Source organism: Aquarana catesbeiana, linkage group LG03, assembly GCF_042186555.1.
Source record: "Aquarana catesbeiana isolate 2022-GZ linkage group LG03, ASM4218655v1, whole genome shotgun sequence".
In the NCBI taxonomy this organism is placed as follows: domain Eukaryota; kingdom Metazoa; phylum Chordata; class Amphibia; order Anura; family Ranidae; genus Aquarana; species Aquarana catesbeiana.
In genome coordinates, this window is record NC_133326.1 from 719,253,906 (window position 1) to 719,279,395 (window position 25,490).

Below are 25,490 nucleotides of genomic sequence, written 5' to 3' on the forward strand. Positions count from 1 at the left end.
TAATTTTGTGGAGTCATTTTTATCCAAGGTCACCCCGAGAACAACAGAGTTCATTGTCATTGAAGTGCATAAACAGCAAGATATGCTCATATCTAGTCCTGGTCATGAAAGCAGAGAACACGGGCATATGTTGAATTGGGTCAGTGGACTAAAAAGACCGCAACTCCCACTTTTTAGTAATGCCCATGAGGAGGTTTCCAGTCACATTCTCTGGTAAGGGTCAAATGGGGATTTGCGGTGATAGATTGACCAGCGTATAAATTGCTTTGGTCCACAATAGATCTGTACAGATGTTCCGTGAAAAACAGCGAATAAAAGTCAAGGATACTAAAATCCACTGTTTCCACCTAAATTCCGGGTTGGTCCGTGAATGGGGGAAGTGGTGGGCTGCCAATCAGGATGAGCATATGCAGCGGGAAGGTCACTATGGTCTCTATGGGTCTGTGTTCAAACTCTTAGTGGCTGCGGGACACTTGTGCTTATAAGAAGTGATATAAATACTAAAGCGCTGAAGTGGATTTTGTGAATAAAATTATGTGAAAAATTATTATTAAAAGATATCCAAATAATATAGCTGCAATCAATATTGTGAACTGCATAAGTAGACGATTGAATATAAGTGAATAATTGCGCTGATATTAACCTCTTAATAGTGCACCTTGGTGTCCTAAATTACCATAAATATGTGACTTTACAAAACATTAACTATAAATATGTGACTGTGGATAAATAATAAGCAGTCCTCCCAAGAGTTAACATACACTTAATAGATGAATAGACACAGATAAAACAACCATAAATTATATACCAAAAATTGTCCTTTGTAAAAGAATATCAGGATCTTATAGGTAAGCCAAAATCAATGATAGGAGGTTCAATGATGAGTGTGCTTTAAAAGAAATAGCAACAGGTTCAATACCAATTTCACAATTAAACTGCTGTTGGTTTATGGTGGGATATTTTCGGTTTTTACAACCAGAGTGATGTTAAATGTAATACTAATCTCATTCACATGTCCCCATTCGCATGATCGCATGAAAGCAAAAATGATCAGCTGCTTTCAGATAAGCGCTGGAGGCTCCTCATCCACCGCCAGTGCACACACAGAGACACTGCTGGAAACATCACAGGCTCCTCCTGAAAAAGTCATGTGTCTGGTGACGCAACGCGTTAGTAGGGATGAGCCCAATGTTACGTTCGACTCGAACATCGGGTGTTCATCCGTTCACCAAATTTAGAACATTATGGGATGTTCACTGGAAATTTGAGCGCCCATGGAACACCCCATAATGAACTGATTGTCAATGCACTGCAAGATCATAGTGCATTGATGGCTGCTGATTGGCCAAAGCATGCACCTGACCCACATGCTTTGGCCAATCACATCGCGCTCTGCTGTGAGAGCCATGATTGGCCAAAGGCAGGATGCTTCTGGCCAATAATGCTCAGGTGGATAAGTTCACCCCCCACACTATGTAAGGCAGCTTACATGGTGGCCGTACATAGTGTAATGAAAGAGAGCAGCAAACTAACATTTCTAAAGGAAAAAATGTAATCTAAAACTGCTCACGGCTGTAATGTATTGTTGGATGCCAAAAATATACATAAGAATCTGATTGGCCAAAGGCCTCTGGCCAATAATGCTCAGGTGGCTAAGTTCACCCCCACACTATGTAAGGCAGCTTACATGGTGGTCGTACATAGTGTAATAAATGAGAGCAGCAAACTGATATTTCTAAAGGAAAAAATTTAATTTAAAACTGCTCACGGCTGTAATGTATTGTCGGATCCCAGCAATATACATAAGAATCATTAAAAAAAATAGTGTGGATTCCCCCCTCCAGTCCATTACCAGGCTCTTTGGGTCTGGTATGGATATTAAGGGAAACCATGCCAAAATTTTAAAAAATGCAGTGAGGGTCCCCCCAAAATCCATAGAAGACCCTTCAGGTTTTTTTTTTTTGAAAAGTTTTATTTATTACTTTTTAAACATAACAGGTATATATAAAACCCAATGGGCCACACACAAAACAAAACTATTTACATTTCTTCAGCATTGACTCTTTCCTCCCCCTTCCAGACCCTCGCTCAGTGAAAAAATCAAAATAATAATAATAAGGCCACCTTTTCTCAATAACAGTCAATGGTACATTTAGATATGTCAGATAGTTACATACATGTTAAAACCCACTGCAGGTGCATTCTATTAGGTATCACTCAATCCGCCACCGTAGTTTCACTATTCATCCAACTGCCCCACACTTTATCAAATTTTTGTGGTATGCCCCTGCTAATGTATGTAGCCCTGTATAAAGGTGCAGCCCTATTAACCACACCCTTCCACACTGATGGATGATTAGGCTTTTTCCATGATAACACTATCATTTTCCTAGCGTAATAGATTAGGATTGTCAGCAAAGTACGAGTTACTCTTTGGGGATAGATTGTCCACCAGTCCAAAAGGCACACCTCTATTGTGGGCTGTATAGGAATGGCTGTTACTTCTGTAATACATTCTGTGACCCCCTTCCAAAATACTTGAATGTTCGAGCAATTCCAAAACATATGCATGAAATCGGCAGTGAGGGAACTGCACCACCAGCAACCAGGTGACCGGGTAAGGAACATCTTAGCCAATCTAGCTGGAGTAAGATATATGCAATGCATGAATTTAAATTGAATGAGTTGGTCTCTAGCAGAGACCAATCTAGTAAAATGAATGTCCCATACATTGTCCCAGTCATCCCTATCCATCTGGGGGAACACCTCACCCCACACCGCCCTACACTTTGCAAGGAGATCTCCTCCCTCACCGAACAGTTGTTTAAATATTGTAGACAAGGTCTTGTCCAAAGTGTCCTCCCTCAGTAAGGACTCAACATCACTCATTTTCAGGGTAATACCCATATCTCCAAATTGGGCATTGTATGCATGTCTGAGCTGAAGATAACGGAACAAGTGAGTATTGGGTAGATTAAACTTAGTTTTCAGGGCGTCATACTGTAGAAGTTTTCCACCACCGACTATGTCTTTCAGCGTCTTAATACCAAATTCAGTCCAGATGATTTGATCAGGGTGCTCGTAGAAGTGTGTTAATTTAGGATTCTTCCAAAGTTGTGTGTGAGGAGAAATCTCAGAAGCGCTACCCATCTTGGTCACTGCTATCCATGCCCTACTGGTTGCACGCATGGATATCGTGAGTCTATACGGAGCCCTGACACCCCGATACGGGAGATGTGTCAGTGCCTCATATGAACCAACAACAGCCACCTCTAGTGTATTAGCAGTGTCATCCTCAGGTATAGTAAACCACCTATGTACGAATACTAGCTGACCCGCTAAGAAATATCTATGAAAGTCCGGGACCGCCAATCCCCCTTGTTTCCACGGCAGTTGTAACACCCGGAGTTTAATTCGGGGGTATCACCCCTGCCACAGGAAAGTCAATATGAGCTGATCTATTCTTTTCAATATATATCTCGGTATCCAAACAGGGGAATTCCGAAATATATATAAAAACAGAGGTAAAAATTTCATTTTCACTAAGTTCACCCTACCTATGAGTGTCAGAGGTAGATTCTGCCATGCCTGTAGTCTGGATTTTAGCTTAGTCAAAAGTGGATCGACATTCAAAGCAATAAAGTCTGATACGGAGTTGGAGATATGTAACCCCAGATATTTGATCACCTCTACCCTCTGCACGGGACAATCTGCAGGAATCTCACATCTGGGGGATCGTGTCCTGAGTAAGAGAATCTGGGATTTTCCCCAGTTGACTTTCAGACCCGAAAAGTGAGCAAATGAATTTAGGATGTCTAAAGCTGCCGACAGGGAATTCTTGGAGTCTCGAAAAAAAGAACCATATCATCTGCATACAGTGCTGTTTTTTCAGTCAAGCTACCCACTGTTATCCCTTGTACCTCCTCAGAGGCTCACAAGGCCGCTGCCAAGGGTTCGATCACGACAGAGAAAAGACCCGAGGATAAAGGGCATCCTTGGCGAGTGCCCCTATATATTGGAAAAAATTCAGATAACATATTGTTTAACTTTATGGCTGTTGTGGGGCAATGATATAGAATGTCGATCCACTTCCGGAACTGAGGACCGAAACCTAATACCTCCAGTACCGCCCTCATGTAATTCCAATCCACGGAATCAAAGGCCTTTTCCAGATCTAGAAAGACCAGTATTCCACAGCTAGAAATATCTGGGCCCAACTGAGTGTGGGTAAAAAACCCTGTGCAAATTAATATCCGTGGCCTTTTTGGGCATAAAACCTGTTTGGTCGGGAGAAATAACCTGCTGCAGGACCAACATAAGTCCAGTAGCTAACAGTTTGGTCAGTATTTTGAGGTTCATATTTTTTTTTTAATCAAAAAGGTGTTTATTGAATAGGTTCAAACAGTTTCCAATGTACAAACATTATATATTAATACGTTTACATATACAATGTACAGTCCTCCCAGCGTCCATCATATTTATCTTGTCTTTAAACCTAAAATGTTTACAACATACTGATACATATCGTACATCTGGCATTATCCATCAATAACCCGTTATGTTCCTCCCGCAGGGCATTGGATCAATCTAGACATTACCAATTTCCTGGGACTTAGTCCAGGGGTATCTAACCATGGTGCCCAAATTCTTTCGAATCTGCCAGGGCTGCCCCTATGTTGATAAATATATTTTTCCATAACCAAGGTATTTCCCATATGTGTTATCTAGGAGGCTACCAAGGGCGGGGAGGCGATTTACAACCAATAAAATGAGCTTGCGTGCCTGGAACAGTGCCCTAGAGAAAGTCCAGGAGCCTTACCACTAGGAAATTACCCTATTGAGACTACCTCCTCCTCCCTGAACGTGGCATCCATAAAACTGCTCGATTCCTCCGGCAGTGAGGGCAACTGTAGGGTCCCTAATGTGTCCCCAAGGTCACCAGTGTCATATGAATCTTTAGGGGAGTACAGAGACCTATAGAAGGATGCAAACTCCCGTACACTGTCCTCCCCGTATCTCAATAGTTGTCCGGATGGAGACAATATGCAGGGAACTACTGTCGGGGACGTGTCCCCTGCTGTAAGGAGAGCTAATAGTTCTCCTTTTTATCTCCTTTTTCAAAAACTCTTGCTGCACTCATTTGCAGCTGGCAAGTAGTCATATCCTGATAATGGAGAGACATATTCCTCCTTGCGAACTGCAACTGAGTCAACGTGTCAGGAGAAGGTGAATCAGCATGTGCCTTAGCGCATTCTTGTTCCTTGTCCTGGAGTTGTTTTTCCACACTATTCTGCTCTGTTCTCAGTCCTTTTATGGTTGATATGTATACCCCCCGAGTGGTGGCCTTGAAGGCCTCCCACTCAGTGTGTACCATTGCTGATCCTTCATTAATCTGCCAAAATGTATCAATGTGCGGTTTCAGCATCTCCTCCACAGTGGGTTCGCCAACCCATCTAGGAGACAAACGCCAAATTCTCCTTGAGCTCTGGTAGCCTAATTGCAAGGTAATCTGAAGTGGGGTGTGATCTGATAAGCCCCCCGGAAGATAGGATGCCCCAGCCACCAGCAGCAATAATGTTCCACTGGCGAACGCCAGGTCTATTCTTGAGGACGAAGCATGTACTGAGGACAAATATGAGTAGCATCTGTCAGTGGGATGCTTCCACCGCCAGATCTTTGTGAGACCCCCAGCTTCCGCCCAATGCAACAAGTCGTGGTTTGGAGCCCTGTGTGTCCAATGTATAGTTAAGAATATTATTGAAATCTCCAGCCACCAGTAACTAGAATGGAGCAAGAGATGCCAATTTCTTCAACACCTCGTACAGGATATTCCCTGTAAAGTAGGGGGAATATATACATTTACCAGGGCCAACCTGCGGGAATAAACTTCAATTATTACTACTAAGTATCTGCCCCCAGGATCTGTAATCACCATTTCTATGGAGCAAAGTAAGGACTTATGCAACAAGATAGACACACCTTTAGCATAAGACAAATAAGTGGCATGTATGGCTCTGTGCATCCAGGGATGTTTTATGGCCAGAATTTTGTTGACTAGTAAATGAGTTTCCTGTAAAAAATTATGTGGGGATGTTAGGCCTGCAAAAAGTTCAGCACCAAAGCTCTCTTGTATTTTGAATTCAAATCCCTGACATTCCAGGAGATGATTCTAATATTCAAGGACATGACTGTAATTCAGAAATTTGCCACAAGATGGAGGCCTAGGAGCACAGGTGAAGTCCAGAGGCACACAGAGCCATACAGTATGCTGAAGAAAAACATTTACGCACCTACAAACATTACGTTTTGGTGGAGCCTGTTTCTGAGGCCCTTCAGGTTTGGCATGGATTTTAAGGGGAACCCCGCTCCATAATTAAAAAAAATGGCATGGGGGTCCCCCCAAAATCCATACCAGACCCTTATCCAAGCACAGAACCTGGCAGGCCACAGGAAAAGGGGGGACGAGAGAGCACCCCCCTCCTGAACCATACCAGGCCACATGCCCTCAATATCGGGAGGGTGCTTTGGGGTCCCCCCAAAACACCTTGTCCCCATGTTGATGGGGACAAGGGCCTCTTCCCCACAACCCTTGCCCAGTGGTTGTGGGGGTCCTCGGCAGGGGGCTTTTTGGAATCTGGAAGCCCCCTTTAAAAAGGGGGCCCCCAGATCCCGCCCCCCTATGTGAATGGGTAGAGGTACATTGTACCCCTACCCATTCATCAAAAATTGTTAAAAAAGTAAAAATGACAGGAGACAGTTTTGGACAAGTCCTTTATTAAAAATATAAAAAAGTGTCCTGCGATGTCCATTCATCTTCGATCACAGCGCCAACAGACCGAGAAAAAAGAAAAAACTGAAAAATGCTGCCTCCATGGGAAGCATACCCGCGACTGCAGCCTTTTTGCGATGACAGCTGTTATATAGCTGAGGGCAGGGCCAACCGGTGACATAAACCAGGTGACCCCACACCCTCTGACATCACATGATGTCAGAAGGGGGCGGGGCCACCCAGTTTACGTCAGCGTGTGGCCCCGCCCTTGCCTATATAGGAGCTGTCAAAGCAAAAACGGCAGTTTTGGTGAGGGAGTAGGGGTACAATGTTCTCAATACCCATTCACATGGGGGGGCGGGATCTGAGGGCCCCCTTGTTAAAGGGGGCTTCCAGATTTCGATAAGCCCCCTTCCCGCAGACCCTCACAACCACCGGGTAAGGGTTGTGGGGAAGAGGCCCTTCTTCCCATCAATATGGGTACAAGGTGTTTTGGGGGGACCTCAAAGCACCCTTCCCAAGTTGAGGGCATGTGGCCTGGTACGGTTCAGGGGGGGGCGCTCTTTCATCCCCCCTTTTCCTGCAGCCTGCCAGGTTGCGTGCTCGAATAAGGGTCTGGTATGGATTTTAGGGACCCCGTGCCCTTTTTTTTTTATTTTAGAGCGGAGTTCCACTAAAATCCATACCAGACCTGAAGGGCCTGGTATGGATTTTGGGGAGGACCCCCACGCCATTTTTTTTCATTTTGGCGCAGGGTTCCCCCTAATATTCATACCAAGTAATTTTAAATTACATTTTTCCTTTAGAAATGTAATTTTGCTGTGGCACAGTAAAACACAAGGATGTGCTATTTTACAGGCAGACTAAGCAGACCACCCAGGCACGATATTTAAAGGAATATTTCATTTTTATTGTTTCACTTTAAGCATTAATAAAATCACTGCTCCCGAAAAAACCTCAGTTTTAAAAACTTTTTTGCATTGATACATGTCCCCTGGGGCAGGACCCAAGTCCCCATATACTTTTTATGGCAATAACTTGTGTAGCACCCTCTACCTGAGGGTAGATGCTAGAGTAGGATTTTTTCCTAAGTTCAGGGATATGTGCAGGTAAATTTAGGCAGGCTTATGCGGTCCGCTCGGCCTGTCTGTTTTGATTCTGGGACTGGGAGTGTTCAGTACAGTGGTGGGTGTGGTCACCTGCACTTTGATCCAGAGATGCCTCCTCCATCTTCAGAAATATGTTTCTGGAATGGGGGTTGGGCCTGAAGTCTGAGTGGCAGGCAGCTCATGTGAGGAGCTCTGACCAATTACCTCTCGGTATTGACAGGGGGCAGGCCTCCCATATAAGCTGGGATCACATGCTACCAGAGAGGAGTTCTGAGAGCAGGAAAAGATAGAATGGAGTGCTGAGTTGCTGTTCCGGGCATCCCCATGTGGGGAGGGGGTGCGCCGAGCGTGGAAGAGGGCTGGAGGAGCCATTGAGATGCTTTGGAGGATAGAGATCTTCATCAAGGAGCTGGTGTTGGGATGCTGTGACCAGGGAACACAGGACATGTACACCGATGAAGGCTGGTGAAGGAGAAGTAGCAGTAAAGAGTCAGGAGGAAAGTTGCCGAGTTAAAGTCAAGCTGCTGTGACTGGGGAACACAGGACTTGTACTTTGAAGGAGGTCAGTGCTGAAGAATTACAAAAGGACCTTTGAGAGTAGTGAAGAATGCTGTGGTAGCAGTCCACCTATTACCATGTGTCAGGCCAACGGGGGGAGGTACTGTGTATCTCTGGTCTGGTGAAGCATGTTGGTAATAACTTCCAAAAGTCTGTGTGGCTATCAAATTCTCTAGGCCATCGGGGAGAGGTAGTGTGTGCCTCTGGCCTATTGAGTTGTCCCAGCGACACTATTCAAAAAGACTTTAACGTACATCTATCAAGTTGAGGATTATTCAGAGTGATTCTCGTTTGTAGTATTGGAAGTAAAATGGTATTCATCTAACAGTTTTGCAGTGTAAGTTTGTACAGGAGAGGTGATGTTCTGCAGGAGCTAGTGCGGAGGAGGAGGAGCAGTAGTCTGCAGCGGGAGAAGCGCTGAAGGAATAGACTATGAATGATGGAGATTCATTATTGCAAGACAGAAGCTACAGATTAATGCTTTGCAAATACAAGTACAAACCAACAAGTGCTATGGGCATCCCATATCTTCCCTTGTCCTACCCAAGTTATATCCCGCAATAAACGTAACAAAACTACGCAAATGACTGCTTATTGTCTTAACTGATAGATGAGGGTCTGGCAGCAGGGTTATTTGGTGGATGTTAGTAACTAGTGGTAACCACACCGCTACACTTGCATATAAACCTTTTAAAATTAGCACTTTTGATTCACATTCGTGTCTCATAGACTTTAATGGTGTTCACACAAATTTTTTGCCTGTTCCCATGTTCTGCTGTATAGATCTTATCAGATCAAAGATATTGATCCATTCAGATAGTATACTAGTAATGAAGCCATATAGTGTGTGTGTGCATGTTAGTGTATCTGGCACTAATATGACTGGGATTGACGCTACCACTGACTCACGCTAAAACCTGATATCACCCGTGACACTAATACGGTGATCAGGAAAGAGATCTGTACACTATACTAGTGACAATGTGACATGGAGTGAAAGGGTTCACTGGGGGAAGGCGATCAGGGGGTGATCAAGGTTGATGTGTACCTACGTGTCCTGGTGTCAGTGTAGTGTTGGTGTACTCACAGTAAGATGTCTTCTCCTCTTGAGCTGGAACCGAAAAGGACTCCACAAGGGGAGATGACATCACTTCCTCTGCTTGTGTTTACATTACACAGGCAGAGGATAGTCTGCCATTTGACAGAACCAATCAGCAGGTCCAGGTCAGAAATCATTGGGGGCCTGTAGACTGATCGATTCTGAAACTAAACTGATCATCGCGGGGACACGTGACCGACGTACGATGATAGTGATTCTTGCAGGAGAGACAACCTGCTTCAGTACAACTGCTGCGGCTGGTTGCGGACCAGTTAATATATTACTGTATTCTCTGTATTAAGGTAAAATATCTTCTGCATGCAGCTCCCCCCATCCACCCAATACTTACCTGAGCCTGATCTCCATCCAGCAATGTGCACAAGAGCAGAGGCTCTCTTGGCTCCTTCCCTCCTCATTGGCTCAGACACAGCAGGGGGAGCCATTGGCTTCTGCTGCTGTCAATCACAGCCAATGAGGAGGGAACAGGGGGCGTCTTATGAACACACAGAGCTGGGCTCTGGAGTGAGCATGTACAAGTGTCCCCAATAACAAGCGGCTTGCTACGTGGGCACTCAGCCGGGGGAGGAGCCAGGAGCACCAGCATTGGGACCCCAGAAGAGGAGGATCCAGGCTGCTCTGTGCAAAACCATTAAAGAGCCGGTAAGTATAACATGTTTGTTATTTAAAAAAAAAAACACAAAAAGCTCCTTTACCAGCGATTCACAGCACTGGGGTTGTGGTATTACCAGCCAGTCACAGCACTGGGGTTGTGGTATCACAAGCCAGTCACAGCACTGGGGTTGTGGTATTACCAGCCAGTCACAGCACTGGGTTTGTGGTATTACCAGCCAGTCACAGCACTGGGTTTGTGGTATTACCAGCCAGAAACAGCACTGGGGTTGTGGTATTACCAGCCAGTCACAGCACTGGGGTTGTAGTTTTACTAGCCAATCACAGCACTGGTACTTTGGTATCAATTACCTGTATAAAGTTGTTAGATTTCTGCATAAAGTGTATTAATACCAATTCATTAGGCTGCAACACATTGTTACAGCACTGAGGTTGTGGTAGTAGCAGACATATTTTGTATGTAGTATTTGCTTTGTATTATAATTTTGGAAGTAACAGGATCAGGTGGTTAGGTGGTTTGTTACATAGTTACACAGCCGTATAGTAACACTGGGGTTGTGGTAACACTTACCTCGGTCTGCAGGTAGATTGTCTGTCTGTGTAATATAGAGCAGAGCTACACTAGTTTGTTATTTAGTGTATAAAATATGTACAAAGATAAAGAATGACAGAAAATACAACAAAGACAAAAGGACAGACACAGTCTGGCTGTCAGAATTAAACAGAAATAAACTTTTTCTGAGGATTATCCTGTGACAGGAACATGTCAGGAATATTCACCGATTAGACCGGCACCATGGGAATCACCCCGTCCATATCTCAGGATCCTCAATTTATGGATGTGGGTGGACTTTAGCCATCAGCCAATCAACCTTGGGGGGTGTTCCCTGCCCAGCCCACAAGCCGGTCCTGTGTTCTGAAGGAACCAGAGCTAAATGGGTCATGAATGGTTCTGATGGATGAGGATTGGATTTTTAACACCGGCATGTCAGTCTGATCCCAACACGACCAATCAGTGCTTGTCTGGTGTGATCAGACTCCATAGAACCATTCTGGGAGTTTCTCCTGGATTCTATCCTCACTACACATACAATGTTATACAGTGCCTTGAAAAAGTATTCACACCCCTTGAAATTTTCCACATTTTGTTATGTTACAACCAAAAACGTAAATGTATTTTATTGGGATTTTATGTGATAGACCAACACAAAGTGTCACATAATTGTGAAGTGGAAGGAAAATGATAAATGATACAAATAAATATGTGAAAAGTATGGGGGCATTTGTATTCAGCCCCCTTTACTCTGATACCCCTAACTAAAATCTAGGGGAACCAATTGCCTTCAGAAGTCACTTAATTAGTAAATAGAGTCCACCTGTGTGTCATTTAATCTCAGTATAAATACAGCTGTTCTGTGAAGCCCTCAGAGGTAGGGATGGGTGAACTGTTCAGCCTGAGCATAAGTTCTGCGAACACCGAACAATATGCAGTGTTCGGGGCAAGTTCGAAAGCTGCGGGAACACCGTTAAAGTCTATGGGACACTAACATGAAAAATCAAAAGTGTTAATTTTAAAGGCTTATGTGCAAGTTATTGTCATAAAAAGTGTATGAGGAGCTGGGTCCTGCCCCAGGGGACATGGATCAATGCAAACAATTTTTTTTTTAAATGGACGTTTTTTTTTGGGAGCAGTGATTTGTAAAGTGGCACATTTTTCTCCTGCCAAATGTACCCCTACCATTTCACAAAAAAAGTGCAAAATGGTACAAAAGACAAGATACAGCTTGGGACAAGTCCTTTATTAAAAAATAAAAACGTCCCACAAAGTAAGTTCACGCCACCCGACGGACCTAAAAAGACCCACCCTCTGATGCTTCTTGGCTTGTGACAGCTCTTATATAACTGAGGGCGGGGCCACCCGGTGATGTAACTGGATGACCCCGCCCCCCTCTGATTCACGGGGACTTCCCCATGGCTTCCCCATGGCATTAGAGGGGGCGGGGCAACCTGGTTACGTAAATGGGTGACCCCGCCCCCCTCTGACACCACGGGGAAGCCATGGGGAAGTCCCCGTGTGGCTCAGCCCTCAGTTATATAAGAGCTTTTACAAGCCAAGAAGTGTCAGATGGTGGGAGCCTCCCATGCAGGCAGATCAGTGGCAGATTTTTTTTTTCTTCTTCGGTCCGTCGGGAGGACATTTTAAATTTTATTTTTTTAATAAAGGACTTGTCCCAAGCTGTGTCTTGTCTTTTGTACCATTTTGACACTTTTTTTGTGAAATGGTAGGCCGTTATCATTTCAGACAGGGGGGAGGCCGGGATCTGGGGGTTCCCTTGTTAAAGAGGGGTTCCAGATTTGGATAAGCCCCCCATCAGCAGACCCCCACAACCACCGGGCAAGGGTTGTGGGGAAGACGCCCTTGTCCCCATCAACATGGGGACAAGGTGCTTTGGGGGGTTACCGCAAAGCACCCTCCCCATGTTGAGGGCATGTGGCCTAGCATGGTTCAGGGGGGGTGCTCTCTTGTCCCCCCTCTTTTCCTGCGGCCTGCCAGGTTGTGTGCTTGGAGAAGGGTCTGGTATGGATTTTAGGGGGACCCCTAAGCCATTTTTTTTTTTTAATTGGCGCAGGGTTCCCCTCAATTTCCATATCAGACCCGAAGGCCTGGTATGGATTTTAGGGGGACCTCAACGCAATTTTTTTTTAGAATTTTGATTCGGGGTTCCCCTTAATATTCATACGAGACCCAAAGGGCCTGGTAATGGACTGGGAGTGCATCCCATGCTCTTATTTTTAATGAGTTTTATCTATATTGCCGAGACCCGACAATTCATTACAGCCGCAATCAGTTTTAAATGACAATTTTTTCTTTAGAAATGTCATTTTGCTATGGTACTGTTCTAAACACGGGAAAAATGCGCCACTTTACAGGCATAGTATAGACACCCCCTCGGCACGATATTTAAAGGAATATTTAATTTTTATTGTTTCACTTTAAGCATTAAAAAAAATCACTGCTCCCGAAAAAAATTGCATTGATACATGTCCCCTGGGGCAGGACACAGGTCCCCAAACACTTTTTATGACAATAACTTGCATATAAGCCTTTAAAATTAGCACTTTTGATTATTCATGTTTGTGTCCCATAGACTTTAACAGTGTTCATGTGTTCTGCCAAATTTTTTGCCTGTTCGCATGTTCTGCTGCAAACCGAACAGGTGGGTGTTCGGCTCATCCCTACTCAGAGGTGTGTTAGAAAACCTTAGGGAACAAACAGCATCATGAAGGCCAAGGAACACACCAGACAGGTCAGGGATAAAGTTGTGGAGAAGTATAAAGCAGGGTTAGGTTATAAAAAAATATCCCAAGCTTTGAACATCTCACAGAGCACTGTTCAATCCATCATCGGAAAATGGAAAGAGTATGGCACAACTGCAAACCTGCCAAGACATGGCCATCCACCTAAACTTACCGGACGTGCAAGGAGGGCTTTCATCAGAGAAGCAGCCAAGAGGCCTATGGTAGTTCTGGAGGAGCTACAGAGATCCACAGCTCAGGTGGGGGGAATCTGTCCACAGGACAACTATTAGTCATGCACTCCACAAATCTGGCCTTTATGGAAGAGTGGCAAAAAGAAAGCCATTGTAGAAAGAAAGCCATAAGAAGTTCTGTTTGCAGTTTGCGAGAAGCCATGTGGGGGACACAGCAAACATGTGGAAGAAGGTGCTCTGGTCAGATGAAACCAAAATTTAACTTTTTGGCCTCAAAGCAAAATGCTATGTGTGGTGGAAAACTAACACTGCACATCACACTAAACACACCATCCTCACTGTGAAACATGGTGGTGGCAGCATCATGTTGTGGGGATGCTTTTCTTCAGCAGGGACAGGGAAGCTTATCAGAGTTGATGGAAAGATGGATGGAGCCAAATACAGGACAATCTTAGAAGAAAACCTGTTTGTGTCTTCAAAGAACTTGAGACTGGGGTGGAGGTTCACCTTCCAGCAGGACAACGTCCCTAAACATACAGCCAGAGCTACAATGGAATGGTTTAGATCAAATCATATTCATGTTTTAGAATGGCCCAGTCACAGTCCAGACCTAAATCATAGTTACATAGTTACATAGTAGGTGAGGTTGAAAAAAGACACAAGTCCATCAAGTCCAACCTATGTGTGTGATTATGTGTCAGTATTGCATTGTATATCCCTGTATGTTGTGGTCATTCAGGTGCTTATCTAATAGTTTCTTGAAGCTATCAATGCTCCCCGCTGAGACCACCGCCTGTGGAAGGGAATTCCACATCCTTGCCGCTCTTACAGTAAAGAACCCTCTACGTAGTTTAAGATTAAACCTCTTTTCTTCTAATTTTAATGAGTGGCCACGAGTCTTGGTAAACTCTCTTCTGCGAAAAAGTTTTATCCCTATTGAGGGGTCACCAGTCCGGTATTTGTAAATTGAAATCATATCCCCTCTCAAGCGTCTCTTCTCCAGAGAGAATAAGTTCAGTGCTCGCAACCTTTCCTCATAACTAAGATCCTCCAGACCCTTTATTAGCTTTGTTGCCCTTCTTTGAACTCGCTCCATTTCCAGTACATCCTTCCTGAGGACTGGTGCCCAGAACTGGACCGCATACTCTAGGTGCGGCCGGACCAGAGTCTTGTAGAGCGGGAGAATTATCGTTTTATCTCTGGAGTTGATCCCCCTTTTAATGCATGCCAATATTCTGTTTGCTTTGTTAGCAGCAGCTTGGCATTGCCTGCCATTGCTGAGCCTATCATCCACTAGGACCCCCAGGTCCTTTTCCATCCTAGATTCCCCCAGAGGTTCTCCCCCCAGCGTATAGATTGCATTCATATTTTTGCCACCCAAATGCATTATTTTACATTTTTCTACATTGAACCTCATTTGCCATGTAGTCGCCCACCCCATTAATTTGTTCAGGTCTTTTTGCAAGGTTTCCACGTCCTGCGGAGAAGTTATTGCCCTGCTTAGCTTAGTATCGTCTGCAAATACAGAGATTGAACTGTTTATCCCATCCTCCAGATCGTTTATGAACAAATTAAATAGGATTGGTCCCAGCACAGAACCCTGGGGCACCCCACTACCCACCCCTGACCATTCTGAGTACTCCCCATTTATCACCACCCTCTGAACTCGCCCTTGTAGCCAGTTTTCAATCCATGTACTCACCCTATGGTCCATGCCAACAGACCTTATTTTGTACAGTCAACGTTTATGGGGAACTGTGTCAAATGCTTTTGCAAAATCCAGATACACCACGTCTACAGGCCTTCCTTTATCTAGATGGCAACTCACCTCCTCATAGAAGGTTAATAGATTGGTTTGGCAAGAACGATTCTTCATGAATCCATGCTGATTACTGCTAATGATATCGTACGTATTACTAAAATCCTGTATATAGTCCCTTATCATCCCCTCCAAGAGTTTACATACTATCGATGTTAGGCTAACTGGTCTGTAATTCCCAGGGATGTATTTTGGGCCCTTTTTAAATATAGGTGCTACATTGGCTTTTCTCCAATCAGCTGGTACCATTCCAGTCAGTAGACTATCTGTAAAAATTAGGAACAACGGTCTGGCAATCACTTGACTGAGTTCCCTAAGTACCCTCGGATGCAAGCCATCTGGTCCCGGTGATTTATTAATGTTAAGTTTCTCAAGTCTAATTTTAATTCCGTCCTCTGTTAACCATGGAGGTGCTTCCTGTGTTGTGTCATGAGGATAAACACTGCAGTTTTGGTTACTGAAGCCCCCCGATTCACTCGTGAAGACTGAGGAGAAGAATAAATTCAATACCTTCGCCATCTCCCCATCCGTTGTAACCAGATGTCCTTCCTCATTCTTTATGGGGCCAATATGGTCTGTCCTCCCTTTTTTACTGTTTACATACTTAAAGAATTTCTTGGGATTTTTTTTGCTCTCCTCCGCTATGTGTCTTTCATGTTCTATCTTAGCTGTCCTAATTGCACCTTTACATATCCTGTTGCATTCTTTATAAAGTCTGAATGCTGAGGATGATCCCTCAACCTTGTATTTTTTGAAGGCCTTCTCCTTTGCTTTTATATGCATTTTTACATTGGAGTTAAGCCATCCAGGACTTTTGTTCGCTCTTTGAAATTTATTACCCAATGGGATACATTGGCTAATGCCCTTATTTAATATGCTCTTAAAGCAAACCCATCTCTCCTCTGTATTCTTTGTTTCTAATATTTTATCCCAGTTTATGCCTTTTAGCAAGGTTTTTAGTTTAGGGAAGTTGGCTCTTTTGAAATTCAGTGTCTTTGTATTCCCTTTATGTTTCCTATTTGTGTGATTTATACTGAAACTAATTGACCTGTGATCACTGTTACCTAAATTGCCCCGCATTTCCACATCTGTGATCAGGTCTGTATTGTTGGTAATCAGTAGATCCAGTAATGTTTTATTTCTAGTTGGTGCGTCTACCATCTGACCCATAAAACTGTCCTGCAAGACATTAAGGAACTGGCGAGCCTTAAATGAATGTGCGGTTCCCTCCGCCCAGTCTATGTCTGGATAATTAAAATCCCCCATTATGATAACACTTCCCATTCTTGCTGCTAATCCAATTTGTGATAGGAGATCCGTCTCCACTTCCTCCCTCAGGTTTGGGGGCCTATAGCATACTCCCAGTATTATTTTCCCCTTAGCTTTATCCCTTTGGAGCTCTACCCATAAGGATTCCACCTCCTCTCTAGCTCCCTCAGTGATGTCATCTCTCACATTCACTTGTACATTATTCTTGATATATAGGCATACCCCTCCCCCTTTTTTACCCTCTCTATCCTTGCGGTATAGGGTATACCCTTGAATGTTTGCCAGCCAATCATGAGAGCTGTTGAACCAGGTCTCTGAAATTCCCACAAAATCCAAATCCTCCTCGTACAACAGTATCTCTAGTTCACCCATCTTGTCCGCCATGCTCCTGGCATTGGTGAACATGCCACATAGTTTAGACCGGTCGCATATTGTCCTCGTATTGGGTGTTTCGAGATTGCAACTAGGACTTGCTACTATACTCACCTTGTGTTTTTGTGCTTTGGTTAACCTACCACTAATGCCCCCAATACTACCCTCTGGAATATCTTCCGCGCTGGCTATCTCTGCCTCTGGACCCTCCCCCCCATCGCCTAGTTTAAAAATCCAATTGAGAATCTGTGGCAAGACTTGAAAATTGCTGTTCACAGACGTTCTCCATCCAATCTGACAGAGCTTGAGCACATTTGCAAAGAATGGTCAAAAATGTCCCTCTCTAGAGTGCGAAGCTGGTAGAGACATTCCCAAAAAGACTTGCAGCTGTAATTGCAGAGAAAGGTGGTTCTACAAAGTATTGACTCAGGGGGGCGCTATAGAAATGCCCCCCCCCACACTTTTCACATGTTTATTTGTAAAAAATTTTGAAAAGCATTTATAATTTTCCTTCCACTTTACAATTATGTGCCACTTTGTGTTGGTCTATCACATAAAATCCCAATAAAATAAATTTACGTTTTTCGTTGTAACATGACAAAATGTGGAACATTTCAAGGGGTATGAATACTTTTTCAAGGCACTGTATGTACATGTATCCCAACATGTATGAAATCAGGAGGAATTATTTCCATTTCTGTGAGCCGCTGCAAACGCCAAAGTCTGATCTCTGATAGTCAGTGGAGGGGGGGTAAAAGCCAATAACAGCGAGTGACCTGAAGGACTATGATGGGAACTCCCGGTGTAACCGGCCAATCAGAAATCTGTCTTTGCATAACTTTCATCTAGGTGACATATCTGGGTCCCTCACATAGAAGATTTATACCAGAATCCTGAAGAATATTATATCATTTATAGGATAATTCTCACCTCAGGTGCTGCAGAGTACAGTCAGGATGTCTGAGCCCCTCACATAGAAGTTTTATTTCAGAGTCTCCCAGAATAATGTTATATGCTAAATTCAGTTTGGTGAGGGATCGATTATTGATAAGAATGGATTGGAGATCATCCCAGTCAGAGGAAGTCACACCACAATCATAGAACCTGCAGAGACAAATCCAGACACATGATATTATATTATAAGATGAATATGAGGAATTGTTCCCATTTAGTGAAAAGTAACATAACATCACTACAGCAGAATATAAGGATATACAGAATGTTATACAGAGGCAAGATCTTGTTATTAGGGAAGATGATAAAGGTGAAGCTGTTGTAGTACTTATGTCTACACAGTATAAAGAGGGGGCGCTGTGACAGCTCAGTCACCCCCGTATGTACCTGGTTATTAAGAAGGACCTCACACAGTGTCTCATACAGGGGCATCTGAAATTGATAGATAAAGGAAAGGATCTGGGGGTTTATGAAATATAACAGCAGAATGTAGGGGGAGGGGTGGATATACATTTCCAGCCTGAGACTAGTGCTGAGACTTCTGGGACTTTAGTGCTGAGACTTCTGGGATATATTAGAGATACAAGTACTATATTGGTGGATATTCCACACTCACAATGGGATTCTACATTCACATGGGGGACACTTCACATTAAAGCACTTTATTCTTCCATCCCCCATTCTTTAGTGTCTCCAGCAATCAGATATCATCTCCATAGATATAAATCATATACTAGAATGTTACAGGAATTATTACAGAGGATGTAAAGGATGAAGGTTTTTTACCTTAACCACTTCCCGGAAGGTTTTACTCCCTTAATGACCAGAGCACTTTTTACAATTTGGTACTGCGCTGCTTTAACTGGTAATTGCGCGGTCATGCAATGCTGTACACAAACAAAATTTGCATCCTTTTTTCCCCACAAATAGAGCTTTATTTTAGTGGTATTTGATCCCCTCTGGGATTTTTATTTTTTGTGATATAAATGAATAAAGATCAAACATTTTGAAAAACAATAATATTTTCTACTTTATGTTGTAAAAAAATCCAATAAACTCAATTTTAGTCATACATTTAGGCTAAAATGTATTCAGCCACATGTCTTGGGTAAAAAAAAAAAAAAAAAATCAATAAGCGTATATTTATTGGTTTGCACAAAAGTTAAAGTGTCTACAAACTTTGGTACATTTACTGGAAATTAAGCAGCTTTTAGTTTATGAGTGCCTATCTCATTTCTTGAGGTGCTAAAAAGACAAGCCCATAGCAAAAAAAATAGGCACAAGGCTTCATAATAAGGAAAACAGTGCATAACTTTCAACAAAGGGTTAATTGCAGGAAGTGAAGAGGGGAAGGCTATTAAGATTAGCTGAGAGTTTCAGGAAGATGGGGACTGCTGTGAGGGGGGACATGCAGAGCAGACACAGCAGCAGACTCCTGTTGGAACTTGGAACTGAAGAAGAAGGAAGTTTGTGTCCTCTCTGCCTGTATTCCACTGCCATGAGTGACTTGGATAGTCTGAACAGCCAGCTACACTCCACGGCCGCCTCCAGAGGCATGGACTGGCTTTCTCAGCAAGTCTCCTCCATGCTCGGTGGGGAGACCTCGGCTGCAGGGGACAGGACATCCCAGCCAGGGTCAGATTAAGAACATCATGGGCCTGGTGCTGAGGATTTTGGTGGGCTTTTTATATTTAAAAAAATGCAAACAATTTTTTGTTATAACAAATTAAATTAAAAAGAGAGAGGGAGGATGACAGAGAGAGAGAGAGAGAAAGGGGATGAGAGAGGGGTGAGGGGTAAGGAAGGGAGGATGAGAGAGAGAGGATGCGAATGAGCATGCGTGGGAGTGACAGCAACGCAGCCCAGCCAAGGCAAGTGACCAAAGGCACAGAACACGGAAGGAAGCGCCCGGGACCCGCAAGAGTGATCACAGCGCAGTGCTGGAGGGCTCTGTCTGGCAGGTAAGTGCACCCCAATGTGCTAATATGCTGTGCATACTAGTACATCATGGCATAACCTACCTCAGGGCCTCTAAAAAGTAGTAATGTTAGCAAAGTTTACTACCGCTTTAATATCACAGGATCCCAGGAGCCTCTCATGGGGCCCCCTACTGAACCTGTGGCCTTTGGACAGTGCCCAAGTGCATAGTTGCCAATATTTCAAAAATATTTTCAGGGACATTTTTTTTTTTTTACCAGTGGTATATTTAGAGTAGCTAATATCCCCTATGTTCCTTCATTCATCACAGTAGTAATCACAAAATTAAATGAGTACTATTAATGGGCAGAACAAATATGAGGACTGAGAAGATTCCCTTTGGTTGAACTAACAAAAGTGTGCCCACTCTAGAGCTGGTAACCTTGAGGATAATTAATATAATTTTAAAGGACTGTTTTTGTGGGTAAGAGGCATAGAGGAGGAGTATGGATGGTATGAAAGTAGGAATGTGCAAGTGAGGGAGAGGAATGTGCAGGGTGTGACAATGGGCACTATGTACAGGAGCGGAGTGTGGAGGGTATAACAGTGGGCACTATGTACAGGAGATGAGTGTGGAGGGTATAACAGTGGGCAATTTGTACAGGAGAGGAGTGTGGGGGGCATGGCAGTGGGCAGTATGTACAGGAGAGGGGTGTAGAGGGTATGACAGTGGGCAGTATGTACAGGAGAGGAGTGTGGAGGGCATGACAGTGGGCAGTATGTACAGGAGAGGAGTGTGGAGGGTATGACAGTGGGCAGTATGTACAGGAGAGGAGTGTGGAGGGTATGACAGTGGGCAGTATGTATAGAAGAGGAGTGTGGAGGGTATGACAGTGGGCCGTATGTACAGGAGAGGAGTGTGGAGGGTATGACAGTGGGCAGTATGTACAGGAGAGGAGTGTGGAGGGTATGACAGTGGGCAGTATGTACAGGAGAGGAGTGTGGAGGGTATGACAGTGGGCAGTATGTACAGGAGAGGAGTGTGGAGGGTATGACAGTGGGCAGTATGTACAGGAGAGGAGTGTGGAGGGTATGACAGTGGGCAGTATGTACAGGAGAGGAGTGTGGAGGGTATGACAGTGGGTAGTATGTACAGGAGAGGAGTGTGGAAGGTATGCCAGTGGGCATTATGTACAGGAGAGGAGTGTGGAGGGTATGATGGGGGCAGTATGTACAGGAGAGGAGTGTGGAATGTATTATGGGGCAGTATGTACAGGAGAGTAGTGTGGAAAGAAAGACAGTTGGCAGTATTTACAGGAGAGGAGTGTGGAAGGTATGACAGTGGACGATGTGTACAGGAGAGGAGTGTGGTGGGTATGACTGTGGGAGGTATGTACATGTCAGAACTATTGAGGTTAAAAGAATTAATGTGAGGCCTAATCATATTATTTTACATATGTTTTTCTGGACATGAAAGAAGCCATTTTGTGATGGTTCTAGAGAGGTTAAACTAAGTTTATGGATGATGAATAGACACTGTTACTAGAGTTTTTTCCTCTCTTAAAGGATCCAGTGCACATTCTCTCAAGTTATATATTTTGAGGAGTCTTAGTCAAATTTACAACCAAATCAGATAAGGCATCTGCCAAAAGGAATGTTTGTTAGAAAAAGGAATGTGACTCAGGTTTCAAGATGAACAGAAAAATGTATAGTTATTTTCTTCCTCTTTTCATGACTATCTAAAGGATATAGGCTCACTTAAAACTATATTATGAACCAGAAATTGTACATTGCTAATATATAAATTAGCCATAAATTCCTATTATATATTATTACATTATAATAAGGTAAGTATATGCATAATTCATTAAACAATGTTACCTGTTTTGGTTTATATTTTTTTTAATATATTTTCCAAAATATATTCTTAACATGTTGTTGATATTATTACATGATTATTATAATATGATATTATATATCTATAATAACATAATCAGAGCATGCTTATAATACTATGAATATTTTTTTAGGAATTTTAAATGTGAGATTACTTATAAAGGTTATTGTATGTACAGCCACACATGATCTCACCTTCCAGATATGTGAGGGGGAAAGGTAATTGTGTGGATTAGACATTCTTAGAAGACATATATCTCATGGACAGACACAAAGTCTACCAAGTTTGACACATAAGAGACATTTCTTGATATTTTATGGTTTCTTTAAAACCAAAAGTTATTCGGGAATTAAATTTGGTATGTTAAGCAATACAACACTGCCCCCTATCGGCCACTGTGAATAAAGGTTCAATATTGCCCATATAGATTTTGGGCAATATGTGTTTGATGTCACTCCTGATGTGAAAGGCATTTCCACACCCATTCCTGGGGGGAATATAGAGTATATACAGATGACAGTGAGGGTGATTGAACAATAGAGAGCCGAAAGGAAGAAGAACGGAGAAATGTAGTAATGGTAGAAATCTATTTTGGGGGATGCACATCTGATGTCTCTCAAAACAAAAGTTTCTTAGATCTCCGGTAAAGTATTAATTTTCTATTTTATCTTTTGGTATTGAATTATTTAGCATATACATTACTAAACCATTTAAACTTTGTAGCATCGTGTTTACATTTTTTATTTCTAACTGCAGTACAAAATAATTCTGTTTCAAATATAGAGAAATACACATTGTTGTATAACTCAACAAAAACTGACTTTAAAGTCATCAATGGTTTTGTTATGATAACATTCATTAGAGAATTATCTTTACCATAAATAAGTATTAGTTAAATTACCAAACTCTTTGCACAGTATAACATTTTGTTTGTGCATTTTTAAAGTGTAAGATTGAGGGTCTATTTGTTTGAGAAGAGATCACATGTGTTGAATCAATACCTAGTTTGTTTTCATAGTCGGTAAAGCCACAGAAAGCTATTTACAAAGCCATCAAGAAGTGTTAAGACATGGTATTTTGTAACAAGAGCTTGTGGTAAAATTTCTCATCATTTGTAACACCAATCCAATATATTTGAATTTATATTTTTTATTTGTATCATCACCAGTTATATCTAATATTATTTTGCACTGAATTTTAGTATATATATATATATATATATATATATATATATATATATATATATATATATATATATATATATATATATATATATATATATATATATATTAGCACATCACTGTATTCATTTTTGTCTTCTAACTAGCATGGATAAACTAATTTTAATTATTAGATTGATTTGAAAATCAACCAAATCTCCTTAACTATAGATGTTTGCATATTTCCATAAATATAATACTGTTAATATTTCAGTATAAACATCTGACATATTATGGAGGCCCCAGCAAGATCTATTAAAGTTAAAGTTTGAAACAAGAAATATAATTGTGCAAATTATATATATTTTATTGCCATTATAAAAAAATATATATTTTTTATTTTTATTTTTTGGGATATTGTGTTTGTTAGTTGCAATATTGAAAAATGACTGACACTGAAGATATTTCTAATGTAGCCAATCCTGCTGGTGCAGAAAATGAAATTAGTCTGCATAACAGAAAAAACTGAGAATTGATAAAATATCAGGTGATATCTTATGTCAAAGAAAAATGGGAAATAAAAACAAAATTCGGTCCCTATAAGTCAGCTATTGCTGCCAGAAGAGCCATTTATACTTTGAAATGTAGGCCGAATCAAAGTCCCGGAGAATTGTTATCAGTACTCAAGAATGCCTATAGCTTGGCTGAGAGAGAACCCAATTTTTAGAGCCATGAATTTATCCAACTTTTTGATAATGCCTTACCAAATAACATAAAAGTTGTTATGGCCCGGGATTAGCATCCCAAAAATGATCTGTATTGGCTAATAATAGAGAGCACCACCCTTTTTACTGTTAAACAGAACAGTGATGAGCCTCAGGATAAATCTAAAAAGCCCGCTCAGTTAATAGCTGAGGCTCAGTTTAAAACGAATCAGGGACAATTTGAGACTTCAAAAAGTAGTCATGCTGGAGTTGTTAACAACTCCGGTCCTCTCAATCAAAGGAAAGCTAGACCCAATCCAGATGATAAAAAGATACCAGCTGTTCCTAAAAACTCAATTAAAAAGAAACAGTTTGTAAAAAGGCGATTTACTCATTATGGGAAAAATCTGAGAAATGATTACAGAGATAAACAGCCTGACCAAAAAAAAGTTCAAAGTGGTTCTGAATTAAATGGGTCTGAAATGCTTCAAGCTTCTGATTTCCAAAATCCACCCACAAGGGTTAATTGGAAAAATTAAAGTAGTTTACATGACAGGGTGAATCAGATGCAATCTCAATTGGGAGTATTGACAGAACAAATGGAGAAATTATCACATTTTCTGACTGTACAATCCAAAAATCCTTTTTTAGAAGAAGGAACCCCAGTTCAGAACCTTATTTAAAACCAAAAAGTGAAAAGCTGGTGGAAGTATCAAATCATGTAAATGGCTGTGATTTACCAGTCAGCAAATATGAGCAAATTGACCTAAATGTTTATATATCTAAAATTAATTTAAACCTTCCTATACAAAAGGGCAAGAAGGGGGAGACATATTTGTGATCTTATCTTGCAGCCAAAACCTTGCCGTGAAGAAAAACTGACAAGCAGTCTGAAAGTGGTTGTAAACCCACGAAAAAAACAAACAAAAAAATAAAACCTGCAAGAGAAAGGCATAATGAGCTAGTATGCATAGCATACTAGCTCATTATGTATTACTTACCTTAGATGGAAGCCCCTGCAGCAGTCCTCGTTCACCTCTCCGGCCGGCAACATCACTCCAGGAGTTACTTCTGGGTATTGCAGGCTCTGGCGCTGTGATTGGCCGGAGCCGCAATGACGTCACTCCCGGGGATGCGCACGGGAGCCGGGGGTAACGGCACAGTCTAACTTAAGCAAATGCCACCTCTTACAGCACTGGAGAGCAAACCATGTTACTGTCAGAATAAATAAACCTGTGCTGCAGCTGAATGGTGTACCTGCAAAGCAAATAATGGTTATCAATAAAACACAATAACAGGACAATACAACAGTAGAATGGCATACCTGCAAAGCAAACACGATAAAATACAGTAACAATAAAACATTACAGCTCAGCATAAAATACAGTAAAACAAAACAGAGCAGAACAATAGAGAGAGAACAAGAGAGAGAGAGAGAGAGAGAGAGAGAGAGAGAGAGAGAGAGAGAAGAACAATAAAATATCAACTATTTTTGGCTTTTTTATTTATTTTTTTATGTTTTTTTTAATTTATTTTTTACACTTGTATTGTAACTATAAACGTTCCAGGTTAGGGTCTCTCAAAATACGATGGCCATCTAACATCTTTCGAGACCCTGTGTAAGTTTACCCTAGGACTGTGCCGTGCTGTACCCTATTCTAATACTCCACTAGTGTGTGGTAGTGACAGAAACAGTCACCGATACAGAGACCAGGATGGTGAGGACAGGAGGGATGGTGGTC

The 25,490-nt window shown here is 42.2% G+C and overlaps 1 protein-coding gene across 1 annotated transcript in view; it reads right to left on the reverse strand.

Annotated features, from left to right (window-relative positions):
- LOC141133714 (NACHT, LRR and PYD domains-containing protein 12-like) overlaps nt 1-25,490 on the reverse strand; it is a 200,615-nt gene that overhangs the window by 87,649 nt on the left and 87,476 nt on the right. Inside the window, exon 8 of the mRNA XM_073623234.1 lies at nt 18,047-18,220. Coding sequence (XP_073479335.1) covers nt 18,047-18,220 — 174 coding nt within the window. The remainder of the gene's footprint in view (nt 1-18,046; nt 18,221-25,490) is intronic.